Source organism: Podarcis cretensis (assembly GCF_951804945.1).
Source record: "Podarcis cretensis genome assembly, chromosome: 8".
In the NCBI taxonomy this organism is placed as follows: Eukaryota; Metazoa; Chordata; class Lepidosauria; order Squamata; family Lacertidae; genus Podarcis; species Podarcis cretensis.
The window spans coordinates 19923518-19943782 of record NC_137177.1 but is presented as its reverse complement, the minus strand read 5'-3'; the positions used below and the strand labels follow the sequence as shown (position 1 = coordinate 19943782).

Here is a 20265-nt window from a genome sequence, read left to right as displayed (position 1 = left end):
CTGGCTCACAGAGCAAGACTTAAACATTCAGTCAAGGGGGAAGGCGTGTTCTCCCCCTCCCACACACACACACCTCCCACATTCATAGATGGGGAGGGGGTTCAATCCTGCTAGGAGAGTCACTTGCGAAGGAGCATTTTGCAGCCCTCCGGACCAAATCTGCTGCTCACCAGCTATTATGAAAAGATTCAACTCTGCTCAGATCTGCTTCCCCAGCATTTTCACTGAAGAAACTTAGAGGTTCAGGAAATGGGTACCGGACTATGGAGTGGATAACATATATGTGTCTAATGACATGTAGCCATTGTTTCTGTGTGTTCATACGTGAAGGAAGCTTACCATCCTTCTCACACTGCAGGATAAAGGCAACTCCAGCTGCTGCAGAATGCTGCAGCCATATTGCTAACGGGAGCTTCTGGTCAAGAACATGTGACACCACTGTTAAAACAGCTGCACTGGCTGCTCATCTGCTACTGAGCCAGGTTCAAGGTTCTTGCATTGATTTACAAAGCCCTGAACAACCTGGTCCAAAATTTGCCAGGTATCACCTGAACCCTTATGGTCCACCACGATCAGTGAAATCATCTGCAGGAACATCTTCAGTTGTCCCCCAAGTTGGTGTGTCTCATTTGACAACAAGAAACCAAGCTTTCAGTATCATTGGCCTTGCCCTGTGGAACACCCTGACAACAGGGATTCAGTAGGAGATATCTCTGCCACCTTTTAAACACTTGTTGAAAACTTCTCTTTTGTTCCAGGCCAGTGCAGGCCATTAAGGGTAAATTTATTCATTTTACCCTGCTCTTTAACATTCAAAGAGGAACTTTTATAAGAGCAGTTCGTGAATTTAAGAAAAGAACACAAACAGGGAAGGCATCTGAGGATGTGCCATCATATTGGAAGGTGCCGGGCATGTTATCATGGAAGAACACAATCATCTCGTGAAGCTTCTGTGGACGTCCTATTTTGAGCAGTGTGAAGAGTCCTTTTTGGCTGACGAGGCTGAAGGCCTTCATCAGGTCTATGAAGGCGATGTTCAAGGGGCATCTCGGTCTCAGCATTTCTCCTGGAGCTGCTGCAGTGAGACCTCCAAGCTCTAAAGACACTTTGTGATTTGGTAAAAAAAAATAAAGAACAACTGTTCCTGATCAGGTATGTTTATTTAGCAAAGTGGCAGCAGAAAATAGCCAAACCATATGATACATAAGAATGTGGAGAAAATCAGGAGCAAAAATCTGGGATTCTTCATTCCCAAGGGAAGGTCATATTCACACCATGCATGTTCTCCTGATAGGCATCATCAAAGCGTTCACTCTGCGCCACTGTCAGGTGGTTCTTCCAGTCCCCGGAGATCCCTAGAACAACACAAGAGCAAATGTCAACCACAAAGAAGTTTGCATGAAATTACTTCAGCTCGAATTATAACTTTTATTTCTCATGCTCAGACATGTGGCAGCTCCCTCAGATGGCTGATGTTATGGAAGTGAACATATGCCCCCTAGCTGTTTGCCCTGAGCCCCTTCCCTAACCATTCCACCCTCCTGATTTGGCTTTCCAGCTGCACTAATGCATGCATGTTGGGTACCTGGACCAGCTGGGTCCAGCCATACTTTCTTATCGCACCATAGAGATCTCCAAGAACTGTGTGTCTGTTGTTCTGCCTGCTGAATTTCTGCTTGCTCTCCCAATCAATGTGAAAGGCACAGAACCTGCCAACTCTGGCATAAACAACCCTGAGGCAACTACTGTGTCTTGATGGCCTGGAGAATCTGCAACCTATTTTCAGGCAGTCCCCAGAATTGCCTCAAAATCTTACAGGCATACCCTTGTTCTCAGAACATCTCTTGTTTTGATTGGGCCATCCATGCAACAAAGCTAGACATAGGTGAGATGTTGCACAGAGAGAACCGTATGATATCAGGCAAACTGTCCCCACTTTCTGGCCTAGTTGGGGATTGGCTTTTTCTGTGAGGCGATAGACATCCACAGAAAAAGAAAAAGGTTCTTCACCCCTGGCATGCAGCATTATGGCCTTATTTCTTGGCTTCCAATGTTTTTACCTTTCCTCATGAACTTTGCTTTTGTGTGGTCAAAAATGCTCTCTGGTATTAAAGAAAAGTTGGACATCTTGTTGTCCTTCATCTTCTGGAAGGAGGCATTTTCCACCACAGACTCAATTTGTTGGCTGTTCAGCTCCTTGCCAAGAAAATGACAGATCTTCTGCACGCTGCCTCGAAGGTCCTGCAGAAAGCAAAAGGAAATGGCTGTGAATCCTCATGTGATGTAGAGAGCTTGCCCTTGATCAAGAAGCACACAGAGGTGTATGTGATTTGGGCAAGATGGATGCCATGAGGTGTGGAATTCACTGCTATCACTGTGCAGAACCCATCCTGTCTCCAGCTGCTCCTCAGCCATCACAGCACCCAGGAGGCATCAGAGTCAGCAAGAGACATTGCATTCAGGGCAGAAAAGCAGCTTATTGTCATACTAGGGGGTATTGAATTTTTCAACATTCCATTTCCCAAAAAAAGAGGGCTGCTAAAAAGTTGTAACATGACTTGAAAATGCAAACATATATTGGTTAAATTAATATAGTTTTGTTTTGCTCGGTAAACAAAATGTGTGTAGAATTGCATATGAGTCATTAAAAATGATTGCCAATTACTTGCTATTATATTTTTTTATTATGATTGTGATAAAGTACAGTTGTACCTCTGGTTACGTAAACATTGGGATATGTAAGCAGCAAACCCGGAAGTATATTTCCAGGTTTTTGCCTCATGCGCATGCGCAGAAGCTGTAAACCATGCCGCGCGAGTGCGCAGAAGCAGTCCTCTGGTTGCAAAAACTTCAGGATATGGCCGGACCTCCGGAACGGATCCCGTTTGCAACCAGAGGTATCACTGTATTACCTAAAATTTTCAGAAGATAAAATTCTTTGGTTTTCTGAAAGCAATTTATGTGTTTCCTCATTCCTATGTGGTCTTACCAAACTAAATGTTGTCCAATCACGAAAATGGTAGATTTGAAATCTTCACACCCCAAAACCTGTTTTTAAGGCACCTCACTGAATAAATTTGCAAAAATTTAGTTTTCACATCCCTGAAATGACACAACCTATTGACATACCTGCTCCAATGCAGAAGAAAGGAAGGGCACTCTGAAGAAAGGAAGGGACGCAGGTGGCGCTGTGGGTTAAAGCCTCAGCGCCTAGGACTTGCCGATCGAAAGGTCGGCGGTTTGAATCCCTGCGGCGGGGTGCGCTCCCGCTGCTCGGTCCCAGCGCCTGCCAACCTAGCAGTTCGAAAGCACCTCCGGGTGCAAGTAGATAAATAGGGACCGCTTACCAGCGGGAAGGTAAACGGCGTTTCCTTGTGCGACTCTGGCTCGCCAGAGCAGCGATGTCACGCTGGCCACGTGACCCGGAAGTGTCTCCGGACAGCGCTGGCACCTGGCCTCTTAAGTGAGATGGGCGCACAACCCCAGAGTCTGTCAAGACTGGCCCGTACGGGCAGGGGTACCTTTACCTTTATTGACATACCTGCTCCAATGCAGAAGAAAGGAAGGGCACTCTGTGCATGATATGAGGCTCTTTGCCTTTAAATCCTTTTAAATCCTGAAGGAGCACCTTCACCCCAATTGTTCAGCCCAGACACTGAGATCTAACACCAAGGGCCTTCTGGAGGTTCCCTCACTGTGAGAAGTCCACTCACCTTTTCCGGTGGGCGGATTTGCAACCAGGCATCCTGACCACTGCAATGATCTGGCGGGGGCAGAGATTGACAACCCCCTAGTGCCATCCTGGCTGCGTCACCGGCGTTGGGTGGGGCCATGCCCAGGGTTGCCCCGCTGTCCAATCAGTGTCAGTTGGGGGTGTGGCCATGGGTAATTTAATCTGTGGCACAGCCAGGTGGCCCTCCTCTCTCGTCCTTTGCCAGATCTCCCAACCCACCTGCCTTCTTTTTTATGCTTTGCTATGACATGACCTTGCTATGGACTAATGTCAGCTGCCATATTGTTGGGGTCGGGTAAGGTTTTTTTTTCACTTGGCAAATTGGCACCAGCCATTTGGTTTTTGCCTACCTTGTAGCAATCGTCACAACTTTGTGAGGTTAGGCATTGGGTAAGCCTTTGTTTGGATGGAGGGGACGTTGTAGCCTCTGCCTGCTCCTCCTCATTAAGGGTATCCTGTTAAAGGGATCCGGGGGTGTGGATCCTATCCGATGCCCGGACATAGGCTAGGGCCATGCCACGACCCCAACGGGGAACTGTTGGGGTGCTCCTATTTGATGTAAGTCATAGGTCTCCTCCTATTGGTGGTTTGCCCTTAGCTGGACTCCCTGCAGATGGGTGGGAGTTGAGTGTCACCCAGTGCCTAAGCCAAACCGCTCACATCTGTAACCAATAAAGTTGTGGCCTATTTGAACCCATAAACCTAAATACTTTTGTCCGTGTGTTTATTACCCACTAGGGAACTGCAAGTCACGGGGCCTTGGCACGCAAGTGAAACTACAGGGAACATTCTTGGTAGTGGCCTCACCCTGTGGAACACCCTCCCATCAGATATTGAGGAGATGAGTAACTATGTAAATTTTAGAAGACATCTGAAGGCAGCCCTGTATAGGGAAGCTTTTTAATGCTTAATGTTTTATTATGTCTTTATATGTGCTGGCCAGAGTGGCTGAAGCAAGCCACCCATTTGAATGGGTACAATATTATTCTTATTCCTATTCTTATTTTCTTCATAATTCTTGTAGGGGTAGCAAGGAATTTTGCACTTCCTCAGAGTCGTCTGGCCAATAGTACCAGAATCTTTCCAAACAAAAAATTGGCAACTTCATGCATGAATAATGTCAGAGTTGGGCCTGTAACCTGGTAGTGCATGAACACAGGCAAGCTTGGACCTGTACCTGCTGCAGTTCTTCATAGGTGATGAAGAAGATGTTGGCTCTCTCCTTCATCTCCACCCAGCCTTTCACATGGTCAAACCAGGAGCCATAACCCACTGGAAGAGCAAAGAGGAAACAATGGTGAAATGTAAAGAGTTGTGCAGGGAAGAAGAAGAGTTTGGATTTGATATTCCACTTTATCACTACCCTAAGGAGTCTCAAAGCGGCTAACAGTCTCCTTTCCCTTCCTTCCCCACAACAAACACTCTGTGAGGTGAGTGGGGCTGAGAGACTTCAAAGAAGTGTGACTAGCCCAAGGTCACCCAGCAGCTGCATGTGGAGGAGCAGGGAAGCGAACCCAGTTCAGCAGATTATGAGACTACCACTCTTAACCACTACACCACACTGGCTCTTCCCTGAAGTTACAGGGAACCAGGCACCCTGTGGAATGCCTTCCCATCACTGGGAAGGGAGAGAATGCCATTGTAGATGTAGAAGAAACACCAGTCAGCATAGGTGCCAGTTCCTGGGGGCTGAGGGCCATTTCCAAGGCTAAACATACCCAACTCCCTCAACTGCTCCTCATAAGGTTTGGTTTCCAGACCCTTGATCATGCTGGTCAAGCTCCTTTACACACATCCCATCTTGTCTTTTTTTTTTTTTTAATAATAATTTTTATTAGTTTTCCAATTTTAAAAACAAAACAAAACAACAACAACAACATAAAAACATCAATCAATACAAACAAACACACAAATATAAATTCTTAACCTCATTTTCATAAGCCTCCTTTCTCGGACTTCCCCATACCTCACCCTTTTTGCATCCTTATTTTACAATTTTTCAGCAACCCTTTTAGCCAATTAAATTTAAATTTGTTATCTTTCTCAGTTTCACCTTAAATCCTCAAACATTTCCAGCTGCAATTCTGCATCTTCCTTCCCCTTGACATTTTAACACTGATCAATATTGTAACAGTTCTTAAGATAAGCTTTAAACTTCTTCCAGTCTTCCTCCACCGTCTCTTTCTCTTGGTCACTGATTCTGCCAGTCATTTCTGCCAATCCCATAAAGTCAATCACTTTCGTCTGCCATTCTTCCAGTGTGGGGAGTTCTTGTGTCTTCCAATACTTTGCTAGAAGGATCCTTGCTGCTGTAGTGGCGTACATAAAAAAAGTCCTATCCTTCCTTAACACCAATTGGCCGACCATGCCCAAGAGGAATGCCTCTGGTTTCTTGTGAAAAGTACATTTAAGTACCTTCTTAATTTCATTATAAATCATTTCCCAAAAGGCTTTAATCTTTGGGCAGGTCCACCAAAGGTGAAAGAAGGTACCTTCAGTCTCATTACATTTCCAACATTTATTATTGGGCAGATGATAAATCTTCGCAAGCTTAACTGGGGTCATGTATCACCTGTAAATCATTTTCATAATATTTTCTCTTAGGGCATTACATGCCGTGAATTTAATACCGGTGGTCCATAACTGTTCCCAGTCAGCAAACATAATGTCATGTCCAACGTCCTGTGCCCATTTAATCATGGCTGATTTAACTGTCTCATCTATTGTATTCCACTTCAGCAACAAATTGTACATTCTTGATACATTCTTAGTATTGGGTTCTAGCAATTCTGTTTCCAATTTCGATTTCTCCACCTGGAAGCCAATTTTCCTGTCTTGTTTAAAAGTTTCCATTATTTGGTAATAATGAAGCCAATCTCGCACCTTGGGCTTTAATTTCTCAAAACTCTGTAGTTTAAATTCACCGCTTTCTTGTTCTAAAATTTCAGAGTATTTTGGCCATTTGGATTCCATATTAAGTTTCTTCACCTCCTTAGCCTCCATAGGTGATAACCACCTAGGAGTTTTATTTTCCAACAAATCCTTGTACCGAATCCAAACATTATATAATGCTTTCCTAACAATATGGTTTTTAAAACCCTTGTGAACTTTAACCTTGTCGTACCATAAATATGCATGCCAACCAAACCTATTATCAAATCCTTCCAAATCCAGAATATCTGCATTCTCAAGAAGTAGCCAATCTTTCAACCAGCAGAAAGCTGCCGATTCATAGTACAGTCTCAAATCTGGCAGGGCAAACCCCCCTCTTTCTTTTACATCAGTAAGTATCTTAAATTTTATTCTGGGCTTTTTGCCCTGCCAGATAAATTTAGATATATCTTTCTGCCACTTCTTGAAACAATCCAGTTTATCCACAATTTGTAATGTCTGAAACAAAAATAACATTCTAGGCAATACATTCATTTTAATCACTGCAATTCGGCCTAACAAGGAAAGCTTCAAATTCGACCATATTTCTAAATCTTTCTTTACCTCTGTCCAACATTTGTCATAATTGTCTTTAAATAAATTCACATTTTTAGATGTCATGTTAATCCCCAAATATTTTACTTTCTTTGCCACCATTAACCCAGTTTCATTTTGGAACCTCTCTCTTTCAACATTTGTTAAGTTTTTTTCCAGAACTTTAGTTTTTTGTTTGTTCAACTTGAATCCTGCCACTGGCCAAAGAATTGAATTAACTCTAAAACTCTTTTTGTACTAGTGTCTGGCTCACACATCCCATCTTGTCAATATCCTTCTTAAATTGTGGTGCCTGGAACTGGACACAGTATTCCAGGTGTGGTCTGACCAAGGCGGAAGAGAGTGGGACTTTGACTCCTCTTGCTCTGGGCACTATACTTCTGTTGATGCAGCGTAGAATAGCTAGGTGGGGTTTATTCAAGTTGGCCTGTCAGGGACTTAGAACGACTGCATTGTCCCTCAAAAACAAAATAAATAACAGAAAACATTGACTCTGGCGTATGTCCAGCGCCACCTAGTGACTGATCTGTGTAGTGACATTATCCACACAAGGGAGAAGTAAAGGTTTGAATGAAGCTTTCTCTGTTAAGGTTTGTTTGTTTTTGTCTCTGCCACCAGCGAATGTCTGTTATCATCCACAACACTGAATGTGAGGTTTCACTCTATTCTCATGTTGGTGCCAGTCTTACCCATTTGTTAAGGACGTTTATTAATTTGCTTAAAAAGAAAATGACTAAAATAGGACTTTCACCCATTTCTTCCCTTCTCCATGTATCCAACTGCAAATTATACTTCTCTGTCAAGGCTGTTCCATTAGCTAAGAAGAGAGCCTTTCTGGTAGTGGACATTGTGCTGGACCACAACAAAGGAGACTGGCTGATTTGCCTCCTTCCATACCTTCCCCACTCAGGAAACTCTCCATCAACTCTTCCACAGTTTCTAGATCATTGCAATCTTTATGGCCTTTCCTGAAGTAGTAGGTTGAAACCATCACATCTCTGGGGTTACGCAGTGTACAGACTATCTGTAACAGATACAGGACCACATTTAGGGAGAGCAGCCATCTCGGCCCTAACATTAGGCAGAGTGTGGCAGCTAACTACTGTCCCATGAAAGGGTAACAAATTGTTATTTAATTTACTGTTACTGAATATATCCAGTGTGACATCTACTCAGAGTGGAGCCACAGAAAATAATGGGCATAACTAACATAGGACCATTAATTTCAAATGGTCTGCTCCTGGCACATCCAACAGGTAGATCACTGGACATCTGTGGTAGATAGATCACCGTTAGATCACTGGCACCCCCCCCCAAAAGAAGCTCAACAACTTTGGCTCCCCTAAAAAAAGCTCAACATTTTAACATTTTAGCCCAAAAAACAGCGCTTTTCTCCTCCAAAAAGGGGGATTACTGTCTTGAAAACTCTCCAAAACTTCTTTAAGGACAATGATGTGGGCAAAATAACAACCCCCCTCCTTTGGGACACAATGAAAGCGGTCACCAGAGGAGCCTGCATAAATTGGTAAATTAGAACAAGACATTATGACTCTCTCATCACACTACAAACAAACAGGAGCCCAAAAAAACAACAACCCATCTTAAATTCATGGAACAAAAAAGAAGGGGAATTGACTGTCTAGAAATCAATCATAAAACAACCATTTTATGAATATGGAGGGAAGGACTCCAGACTACTAGCAAACAGATGCAGGAACAAAATCCCTCAAAACTAGAATACACTGTGTCACTAAAAACTGTAACTGTCTTACTAGGAAAGCTAACCAATAAACTGAAACTGACACGGGAACCAATAGAAAAGGACACCTTCACCCCAGTGTGGCTCCCATTTATCACATACACAGCCCAACAAAATAACAACAAGAATCCACCAACAGCATAAGAATCACTCTGGTTTACCTGACCCAACAAGCACTACCCCTCCCCTCACAAATGCAAACAAACCGCACTGCAGCCACCCACAGACAACCAACCCCACCCTGACCCCCCATACCTCTCACTACCAAGGAAATGCAATAAATGAATAGAAAGAGAACTTTCCCAGTTGACGCTGACACAAAATCTTACACGTACACTATACAAAAAATATAAGCCTCACCACCCCACCCCTCCTCTCCCCCTCTTCTTCCCCAACCTTATACAGTACTCAACACCAATATCTGTAACTGATTTGTAAGAAAGACTATAGAACCTGAAAAAAGAAACAATGCATGTACTTTTGTAAACCAAGAAAATCTTTAATAAAAATATTTTTTAAAGAAATAAATAAAATCATGCCATTTTGAAAAAAATTGTCATTCAAGATTTGCCCTTTAAATACTTTTAATTTGTGAAATATATAATCCATAAAGCATCACTTAATAAAGCCTGACATGGAAACAGGAGAAGCCTGCAGGGAGGACCTGGGCTGACCATGCATGTGGACCATGACCAATTCAATTTCTCCCGCAATCGGGCAGCTGCTTAGGAGCTTTCCAATAGCTCTCTCTGTGCTCTAGTACAAAATATGGCATCCTCCTGTAAACAGGCTGTGTCAAGTGTTCCAGAATCCCTCACATCTATGTGTCAGAAAGACAGGAGCCAAAGACAAGCTTAATGTGACCATTGTTCCTCTCTTACCTTGGCTTTGGAGTGGAGGAAGGACTTGGGGAAAAGCTGGAATGGCAGGTGAGTATTCAGGATCCTGGGGGAAGGATTTTTCAAGGCAATCTGCAAATGATCATCCATCTCAATCCAGGGTGCCCTTTCCCACAATGGTACCTTCTGAACCCATGAAGGGTCCCCATGACTCTGTATTAAGCTCAAGATCTCTGCCATCCAATGGGTACCTAGGAGGAAGTCCACCAGTCACAATCTTCTTCTGTGCATTAATGTATGGCCCTTGTGAAATAAATTAGATGATCACAAGAAATGGAATGGATCTTTGTCCACAACTAGCTACTTAGCACCTTCCTGTGCAACAAGATTCCCAAAATTCAGGAATGGTATAACGTGCTGAAGTTGATGATATTATTTTGCTGAGTGTGGTGCAAATGAGAACAGAAGAGTAGCCTGCTGGATCAGACCAGTGGCCCATTGAGTCTGGCGTCCTGTTTCTCCCAGATGCAAGTGGGAAACCAGGGAGCAAAACATGAGCACAAGAGCCTTCTCCCCTCCTTTGGTTTCCAGCCAGGAGTCCAAACAATTTTGTCCTAAGAACGACTGTGCAAAGAGAAGGTGGGTGATGTTCTGGAAGGCGGGTGCTGACTTAAGTTGCCCAGATAACTGTGAGAAAGAGGGGTGGGCACAAGGTAGGCTGTGGTCCATTTCCAGACTATTGGCCATTGTCAATGGGACTATGTGATGTTTTCTGAAAAACCCACAAATAATTTTGGACAATTTAAACAAGTATATTTCTATTAAATAAGTTTGAACAGTTCCCTTTGACATAGATCTCTTCTGCCTTCATTGTTAAGGTATCCCAAGAATGCAAGTTTGTCATGGTGACCTCCATTTTCGTAGGCAGCTACCTAGGAATCAGGGCTGTTTAATTAAACTACACCAGGCACAATATTTGAAAATGGTCAATCAGGATATAGAATGGAAAATTAAACAAATGAGACAAAAAACCTTTGAATCGGCCAATAAGTGCGGAAAGCTGCTAGCTTGGCAGCTGAAGAAAAGACAGAAACTAAATACTGTGACTAATCTTGAAGTAAGTGGAAGGAATATACAAAACCCACGGGAGATTCAAGATTGTTTCCAGAGATATTTTAAACAATTGTATGCACAAGGGCCACAGAATGAAATTAAAATTGAGAAATTTTTGGAAACAAATGGATTACAAAAAATATCTCAAGAGAATAAATTAATACTGAATGACAAAATTTCTGAACAGGAGGTCGAAGGTGCCATCAAGAATTTGCAACTAGGCAAGTCTCCAGGCCCGGATGGGCTAACCTCCAAATATTACAAGGATATGAAAGACTATTTAATTCAACCTCTAATGGAGGTTTGCAATGAAATTATGGAAGGGAAAAGAGCGCCGGAGTCGTGGAAAGAAGCTTACATCACGCTTATACCGAAAAATGAGATAGAAAAGACACAACTCAAGAACTACCGCCCCATATCCCTACTCAACGTGGATTACAAAATTTTTGCTGATATTTTGGCTAAAAGACTGAAAAAAGTTTTAGTAACAATGATACACAAAGACCAAGCTGGCTTTCTCCCAGGCAGGCAATTGTCAAATAATACGAGAAACTTAATTGACATTTTGGAAAAATTACAAGTTAATATTAATACAAAAGCCGTCTTGATATTCATTGATGCGGAGAAAGCCTTTGACAATATTTCTTGGAGTTTTATGAGGAAAAATCTGCAAGGGATGGGGGTTGGAGAAAGGTTTGGAAACCGTATAGGTGCGATTTATTCAGAACAAAAGGCAAAATTAATAGTGAACAATGTAGTTACAGAAGAAGTTAAGATAGAGAAAGGGACACGACAAGGCTGCCCAATTTCCCCTTTGCTTTTTATTTCAGTTCTGGAGGTCTTGCTGAACATGATTAGAAGGGACCAACAGATTCAGGGTATACAGGTCGGAGTCAAACACTATAAACTCAAAGCTTTTGCAGATGACCTAGTATTGACATTACAGGAGCCAATCCCAAGTTCTAAAAGAGCTTTGGAAATAATACAAGAATTTGGTCAGGTGGCAGGTTTTAAATTGAATAAATTTAAAACTATGGTTTTAGAGAAAAATTTAACACCGGTGGAGAAGGAAAGGTTTCAGGAAGAAACAGGCTTAACATTAGTGAAAAAAGTAAAATACCTAGGGGTGAACTTGACTTCGAAGAATGTAAATTTATTTAAAGATAACTATGAGAAGTGTTGGTCAGAAGTGAAAAAAGATCTTGAAATTTGGACAAACTTAAGCTTTCCTTACTGGGTAGAATTGCTGTTATCAAAATGAATGTATTGCCAAGGATGTTGTTTTTGTTTCAGACGTTACAAATCATTGACAAAATGGACTGTTTCGAGAAGTGGCAAAAAGAAATTTCTAGATTTGTCTGGCAGGGCAAAAAGCCCAGAATAAAATACAAAATTCTCACTGACGCAAAGGAAAGAGGGGGGTTTGCCCTGCCGGATCTTAAGTTATATTATGAAGCAGCAGCTTTCTGCTGGTTGAAGGATTGGCTACTTCTTGAAAACACGGACATTTTAGATTTGGAAGGATATGATAATGTTTTTGGGTGGCATGCATATTTGTGGTACGGTAAGGCTAAAGTTTACAAAACATTTAAAAACCATATTGTCAGGAAAGCATTGTTTAATGTCTGGATGAAATATAAAGATTTTCTGGAAAATAAAACCCCAAGGAGGCTTTCACCTATGGAAGCAAAGGCCCTGAAAAAACTTAACATGGAATCTAACTGGCCTAAATATTGGGAAATTTTGGAGCAGGAGGGAGACAAAGTGAAATTGCAGAGTTATGAGAAACTTAAAGATAAGGTGCGTGACTGGTTACATTATTTTCAAGTAAGAGAGGCCTATTATTTGGACAGGAAAAACGGTTTCCAGGTGGAAAAATCAAAGTTGGAAACAGAATTGTTAGAACCCAATGCTAAGATATTGTCGAGAATGTATAATCTGCTGTTGAAATGGAACACTGAGGACGAAACGGTAAAATCTGCTATGATAAAATGGGCTCAAGATGTTGGTCATAACATCATGTTTGCTGACTGGGAACAGTTGTGGACCACCGGTATGAAATTTACAGCATGTAATGCCTTAAGAGAGAATATTATGAAAATGATATATAGGTGGTACATGACCCCAGTCAAGCTTGCAGAAATTTATCACCTGCCCGATAATAAATGTTGGAAATGTAAAGAAATTGAAGGGACATTCTTTCACCTTTGGTGGACGTGCCCAAGGATTAAGGCTTTCTGGGAGATGATATATAATGAACTGAAAAAGGTATTTAAGTATACCTTCTTGAAGAAACCAGATGCCTTTCTCCTGGGTATGGTCGGCCAATTGGTGTCAAAGAAGGACAGAACTTTTTTTTATGTATGCTACAGCAGCAGCAAGAATACTTATTGCAAAGCATTGGAAGACGCAAGACCTACCCACCTTGGAAGAATGGCAGATGCAAGTAATAGACTATATGGAACTGGCTGAAATGACCGGCAGAATTCGAGATCAAGGAGAAGAGCAGGTGGAAGAGGACTGGAAGAAGTTTAAAGCCTATCTACAAAAACATTGTAAAATTTTTGAATGTTGAGGACATTGAAAAGGAAAAGAAGGGGTTCTAGTGACTAAGTTAAACAAGAGTGCAAAGGGAGGGATAAATGATGAAAATGAATAACGAATGATCTTGCTGAATTAATTTTTAACTGGAATACAAGAAAGGAGGCGGGTGGAAGTAAGGGAAATAAGGTTTTGAAGGTTACAAATCTGAAAGAGAGTTTTTTATGCTAAATTTGTTTTTTATGTGTTTTTCTTTTTCTTTTTCCTTTGTTTTTTCTTTGTAATATTTGTGGATTTTTATGTTGGATTGTTAAAATTTTTTTCTGTTTTTCTTTGTAAAATTCAATAAAAAATTATAGGAAAAAAAGGAATCAGGGCTGTTTTAAAGAAAAACTGTCTGCGATTTTTGAGTACAAAGCATGAGCTGCTACAACACACCTGTCCTTTTTGCACAAGTGCGCACACATCATCATCATCATTTTATTATTTATACTCCACCCATCTGGCTGAGTTTCCCCAACCACTCTAGGTAGCTTTATCTAAAAATATAATGAAAACAAGCATTAAAAACCTTCTGATACAGGGCTACCTTGAGATGTCTTCTAAAAGTTGTGTAGTTATTTATCTCCTTGACATCTGATGGGTGTTCCACAGAGTGGGTGCCACTGCCAAGAAGGCCCTCTGCCTAGTTCCCTGTAACTTCGCTTCTTGCAGTGCAGGAACCATCAGAAGGCCCTTGGAGCTGGACCTCAATGTCCAGGCTGAATGATGGGGGTGGAGATGCTCCTTCATGTTTTGTTTAGTTGCTTAGAGTTGCATTCCATGGCATGTAGATGCCTACACAGAGTGGGGGGAAACCCTCAGAACTGAAAATTTGACATCTAGAGTAAGGTTACCAGACGTCCCCGTTTCCCGGGGACAGTCCCCGGATTTACAAATCAGTCCCCATAGAAAATCCACTGAATTTTAAAAGTGTCCCCGGATTCAAATCTGGTAACCTTAATCTAGAGTGAAGAGGGATCTACCTACATATCTCTCTGAGTTTAATGTGTGGATGAATCTCACTGCAGTGATAAATCTGGCTAGAAAATTTCTCTCTTTGAAGCTCAAGTTCAATTATCTTTTGCAGTGAAATTTCCAGGCACAAATGTGTCATGTATAATTCTGTATTTTTATTATTCCCCACCCCCACCCCTGTTCTTTTCTTAATCTGAGATAACTTTTCTTTGTCCTGACATTCATGGAGCATCACAGTTGTAAAATGTCGAAAGAGTGTGGGGAGGGGATATTCTTTGTGAGCTTCATATTTAAAGTTAGTGACGTAATAAATATTATCATCCAAAGTGGTACCTCACTAAGCCAACTAAATCCAGAGTCTATCTATTTACTTAATCGCACAACTGACCTGACTTGGGGTAAGTTACGACCACAGTATCATCATCCAACAGTTGGAATTCGTTTTCTACATAGCTGAGTGTTTCTACTGAGTGGACCAGTGAAGAAAAAAGGATTTCCTTGTATTTGAAAAAAGCCATTGATGACACTGAAAAACTGAAGATGAGAGAAAGAAAGTTATAATGCCACATCCTTAGTAATTTTCAGGTACCGTTTTAGAGCCCAACTCTGGGGAAAACTGGGAAGCAGGAGGAAGGGAAGAGTTCAGGAGGTGGAAATGGGCCAAGAATGGATGTTCAAGTGGTGCCACCAGGCTGGGGGGGGGGAAATCCAAGGAACTCAGTTCTGAATACAGTGGTGCCTTGCAAGACGAAATTAATTCGTTCCGCGAGTTTTTTCGTCTTGTGATTTTTTCGTCTTACGAAGCACGGACTTTGGAAAAGCTTCAAAAATCACCAAAATCTTCAAAAACCTCAAAAAAGGCTACCACACCGCGTGCTATGAGTTGCTCCTCGAAGTGAATGCACGGTTTTAAGAAAAAGGAAACAAACTTGCAAGACAAAGGAAACAAACTTGCAAGACGTTTTCATCTTGTGAAGCAAGCCTATAGGGAAATCTGTCTTGCGAAGCAACTCAAAAAACGAAAAACCCTTTCGTTTTGCGAGTTTTTCATCTTCCGAGGCGTTCATCTTGCGAGGTACCACTGTACATATCATATTAGCCTTTCAAATCTCAATAAGATCATGGGCACAAATTAGATGCACAATTAACTCAAATCTCCATCACCTCCATTAGGAAATAGGCCCCATTCACATCCTCTAGATCAGGCATGCCCAACTAGTCAATTGCAATCTACCGGTCAATCAATTTTTGGCTCCCCCAAAGAAGCTCAGCAAGTTCGGCTCCCCCCAGAAAGTTCAACATTAGCTCCCCAGAAAAGCTCAACAACTTGCGCTCCCCCAAAAAAGCTCATCAACAGCTTTGGGTCTTCCTCCAACTTTCGTCAATTCAATGGGTAGATCACTGCCAGTTTTTTTTATATAGTGGAAGTAGATTGCAGTCTCTTGGGAGTTGGACGTGCCTGCCTTAGATTACTATGCATCAACTCAAGGAAAATCGCTTTAAACAAAGAAGAGAATGCAGCACCATAGTCACACCTGCCTAAAGCAAGGCTCACACCACTCCATACACACACATGCATAACTGCTTGTGAACCTACTCGCACACTGTGGCTTTGGAATTAGAATTTAGAAGACAGCAAAAACACACATTTACTTTTTGTCTACATACAACACAGCAGGCTTAGAATCCGCATCAGGACCTCCAAATAAGAAGTTCAAAAAATGGGGCTTTTGTACACTAGAGGGCACACGTTTGGTTCTTTGGGGCATCCACAATATCCCACCCTTATGGACCCCAAAGATCCACCGCCACCACGTACCAAAGAATTCTACCTGTACTCAAATGCATGCAAGTTAAAACCCAGTTAAAACAATTAAAATTAATTAAAGCAGTTAAAAACTTTAGATAGCTGGGGCCATGATAACAACACCGAAACCAGCATACCCCAACCCAAAGGTCTTTTCAGCAAGCTCAGCTTCCAAAGCTACAGTCAGTCAGTCAGTCAGGACCCACAGACAAGATGGTATTCAAGGTGCTGAACAGCCTCCGTCTTTTCTAGCTTTGGTCAGTCAGGGCCCCACCCTCCTAGGTGAGGGGGAAGAGGCCTGACTGCTAGGCAGGTTCTACAAGACTCACAAGATGCACTCTTTACCCTAGTGAAGGCATTTTTGTCTACATTACTTGGATTCAGAACTGCGTTGCAAAATTCAGGAAAGTGCCCGTTTGCAAAAAGTGTGAATTTTGTAGGCTCACCTTTAAATCAGAAAAGGATTTGATTTCTTACCCCTCCCTGCTGCTAATGGGAGCTATCAATGCAAGATGTAGCTGATCAAGGAGACTTTGGATAAATCTGTCGGGACCGAACAGCATGCTACTTTAATAACCTGCTTTACGCAATATTTTGCTTTTGCAAATTTCAGGCCGAGAGGGTGGGTAGAGGAGTTTCATCCCTCCCAGACACCTGCTGTGGTCCTGATCATGACCCAGAACCAGCTTTTTGCATGAGAAGGAGTTCTGATTAGACCACAGATGTACTGAGACAACACCATGGTTGTCATGGAGGCCATGAAGTCCCCAGCTGGTCCATTTGAGGAAGCCTTGGCATTGATATTGAAGTCCCACAACATTACACCATGAAAGGATTTACCACATCCAAGACTGCCTGCCTACCAGCTGGAAAGGAAGGTCCTCGTGTGCTGAAGCTCTCTTACTTTTTTCCTTTCTGGGTTTCCTTGTTTTTACTTTGGATTGAATTGGATTTGGCTGCAACTTATTTTTCTATGTTTTCTTTATCTTGGAGTGCCTCTCGATGGCAGTTTCCCAGACTCCCACCCTAGGTGTCCCTTTCTTCTTTCTCCCTCCATTTCATCAGGCCACTACCCTAAAGGACTGGGCTCTTGGGGAACTTTAACCTTTTACAACCTCTAAAACAGCCCTTTAATCCTCACCTTTCCCCAACCAAGCTAGGGAGGAAAGCTTCTCCCTTTGTTGCACAAACTAAATTGCCACACTATAGCTGCTGTGCATGGTAGCACATCAGCAGTAAGAGATTTGTCACATCTTCCTTAACTAAAAAAAGTCACCTTTTTACTGAAATTGCTCCACTGCAGCCCTGTGCTTTGCAGGTAAGCCCAGCAAGGACTTTTTTGTCATGTGACATTGCAGACCAGTGAGAGAGAAAAGTCATCTCTGGCTTGTTTTATTTTATCTTAATTTATTTTATCTTAATTTATTTTATGGGGACGCAGGTGGCGCTGTGGGTTAAAGCCTCAGCGCCTAGGACTTGCCGATCGAAAGGTCGGCGGTTCGAATCCCTGCGGCGGGGTGCGCTCCCGCTGCTCGGTCCCAGCGCCTGCCAACCTAGCAGTTCGAAAGCACCTCCGGGTGCAAGTAGATAAATAGGGACCGCTTACCAGCGGGAAGGTAAACGGCGTTTCCGTGTGCGGCTCTGGCTTGCCAGAGCAGCGATGTCACGCTGGCCACGTGACCCGGAAGTGTCTCCAGACAGCGCTGGCCCCTGGCCTCTTAAGTGAGATGGGCGCACAACCCCAGAGTCTGTCAACTGGCCCGTACGGGCAGGGGTACCTTTACCTTTACCTAATTTATTTTATATATTTTTTGTCCTTGCCAGAAGGCTGAATGTGAGGCAGGGACCATATAGCATCCCCGGTAGCCAATCGGTTGTTCCCATGTTCTTTCCCTGCACTTCTTGTGAGTGGAAGCGAGACACGAATCTGTACATCTGGGTGTTCAGTGGGGTGGCAAACAGAACCACAACTGGTTCTCTGAAGTCTTCCACTATCTGGTGGAAGTTAGGGGGTGGAGTTTGCCAGTGGCGTAGTGTGGGGGTGCAGGGGGGGCCAGCCGCACCAGGCCGAACATTTGGGGGGGGCGCACTCGCACTCGCAGCTCTCTGCCCCTACCTGGCTCACTCACTCTCTCTCACTGTAGTGCTGGCTGTGCGAATCCGATCCGAGCTGCCGGGTCGCCGCCCACTGTGGAGGGGGAGGGTGCCAGGTGTGCGTTGCGGTGCGGAGCGGAGCGGAGAGAGAGCAAGGGAGGGACTATCTGGGGGAGGGACAGTGCAGCAGCCGCCCAGCGCAGCGCTGAGCGCAGGAGAGAACCACACCCGACCAGCCCAGGCAGCAGCAAGAAGAAGCTGGCAGCGGTGGCAGGTTAGGGGTTAGGGGCGCAAATTACTTGCCTTGCCCCAGGTTAGGGGGCGCAAATTACTTGCCTTGCCCCAGGTTAGGGGGCGCAAATTACTTGCCTTGCCCCGGGTGCTGACAACCCACGCTACGCCGCTGGAGTTTGCATTCCACCTCTGAGATGGTTTGCCAGCTGAGCTAATCTGCCTCCTCGTTTTCCACCTCGGCGACGTGTTCGGATTTTATTGAATGTTCTTCTCCACCCACTTGAAGAGGTGTTTTTCTGTTGTTTGGTTTGCTTTGTTTTGTTCTGGTGGGATCTCTACACTGACGCTTTCAAGAGCCTCTGGGGAACAGCAGGATGGATCGAGTACTAGCAACCAGGGCTTGCCCAAGACATTTTGGCGCCTGAAACGAGTTAGAAAATTGTGCCAACAATCGTAATTTGCAAAGGCCACTGCATAAACTGTCCTGCTGATGTATGTAGTGCCTCTCTCATTCGAGATACACTTCAATACTCACCAGTGTGGGAAAGTGGCAACAGCTGGAGATGCAGTGGCTGCAGCTGCAACAACCACAGCAGCCGTGGGGACCACATTTGCTGTCCCCCATGGATCCGGGGGGCACATGACATCACCTCATGGGTGAACCGGCCCTGCTAGCTACATCTCTGTTCTGTCTCTCTGGCTTAACACTCACAAACACAAACAGTCTCTGACCTGGAATGGTGCTTCACCAAGTCCTCTGGTGGGCACAGCTGTGCTGGCAGAGCTACCCAGTCCATCCCTTTTGTGCCATCCCAGGCAGGCAGAGTGGCCTTTTAACCCTCCCTTCTCCAGCACCAGTGAAAAGCAGGTGATCTATAGCCCTGGTGGGGCCTAGTCCTTAAGGAAAGTACCTCCCAAAGCAGTCATTAAAAGACAGCTGCTTCTACAAGAGGGCAGGGGCCTGGTGTTAGCCTGTACGTCTTCTCAGCTAGCTGTGGGCCTCACAAAACCTTTCTCCATCGTCTATCCGTCTAGCTCCTGCCATCGGCAAACAGATTATTGGCATCCCTAGGTGATCCTGCAGGGACGCGGGTAGCGCTGTGGGTTAAACCAGAGAGCCTAGGACTTGCTGATCAGAAGGTCGGCGGTTCGAATCCCCGCGACGGGGTGAGCTCCCATTGCTCAGTCCCAGCTCCTGCCCACATAGCAGTTCAAAAGCATGTCAAAGTGCAAGTAGATAAATAGGTACCGCTCTGGCGGGAAGGTAAACAGCGTTTCCGTGTGCTGCTCTGGTTCGCCAGACGCGGCTTAGTCATGCTGGCCACATGACCTGGAAGCTGTCTGCAGACAAACGCCGGCTCCCTTGGCCTATAGAGTGAGATGAGCGCGCAACCCCAGAGTCGGTCACGACTGGACCCTTTACCTTTATCTTTAGGTGATCTTGCAACCCTGGCAGAACTGTCCAGATTGCACCCCTTATCCATGGAAAAATTAGCTATTCTTTCCGTCTCTCCTCCAACCCCCCCCCCCCATTCAATTCACCCTCTATTTAAAACCTTTTCTTATGAGGCAATAACCAATATTTTTATTTATATACATATTTATGGACATATTTTTAAGCCGATTTTGCGCCCACCCCCTA

General features: G+C 43.7%; 1 protein-coding gene across 2 annotated transcripts; it reads right to left on the bottom strand.

The window, feature by feature from the left end:
* Window positions 1-1141: 1141 nt before the first annotated feature.
* LOC307221614 (sulfotransferase 2B1-like) lies at window positions 1142-17675 on the bottom strand. Of its 2 annotated transcripts, none has more exons than XM_079986294.1 (7): window positions 16742-17675; window positions 14877-15022; window positions 9860-10068; window positions 8117-8243; window positions 4911-5005; window positions 2061-2241; window positions 1142-1355 (listed from the first exon to the last, which is right to left on the bottom strand). In XM_079986294.1, exons 2-7 carry the CDS (start codon window positions 15004-15006, stop codon window positions 1246-1248), a joined length of 852 nt encoding a protein of 283 aa, XP_079842420.1. In that variant the 5' UTR covers window positions 15007-15022; window positions 16742-17675; the 3' UTR covers window positions 1142-1245. The 2 variants fall into 2 exon arrangements, with proteins under 2 accessions (XP_079842420.1, XP_079842419.1); XM_079986293.1 differs by lacking the exon at window positions 16742-17675 and adding an exon at window positions 15568-15919 and having other exon boundaries at window positions 14877-15211.
* Window positions 17676-20265: the final 2590 nt, after the last annotated feature.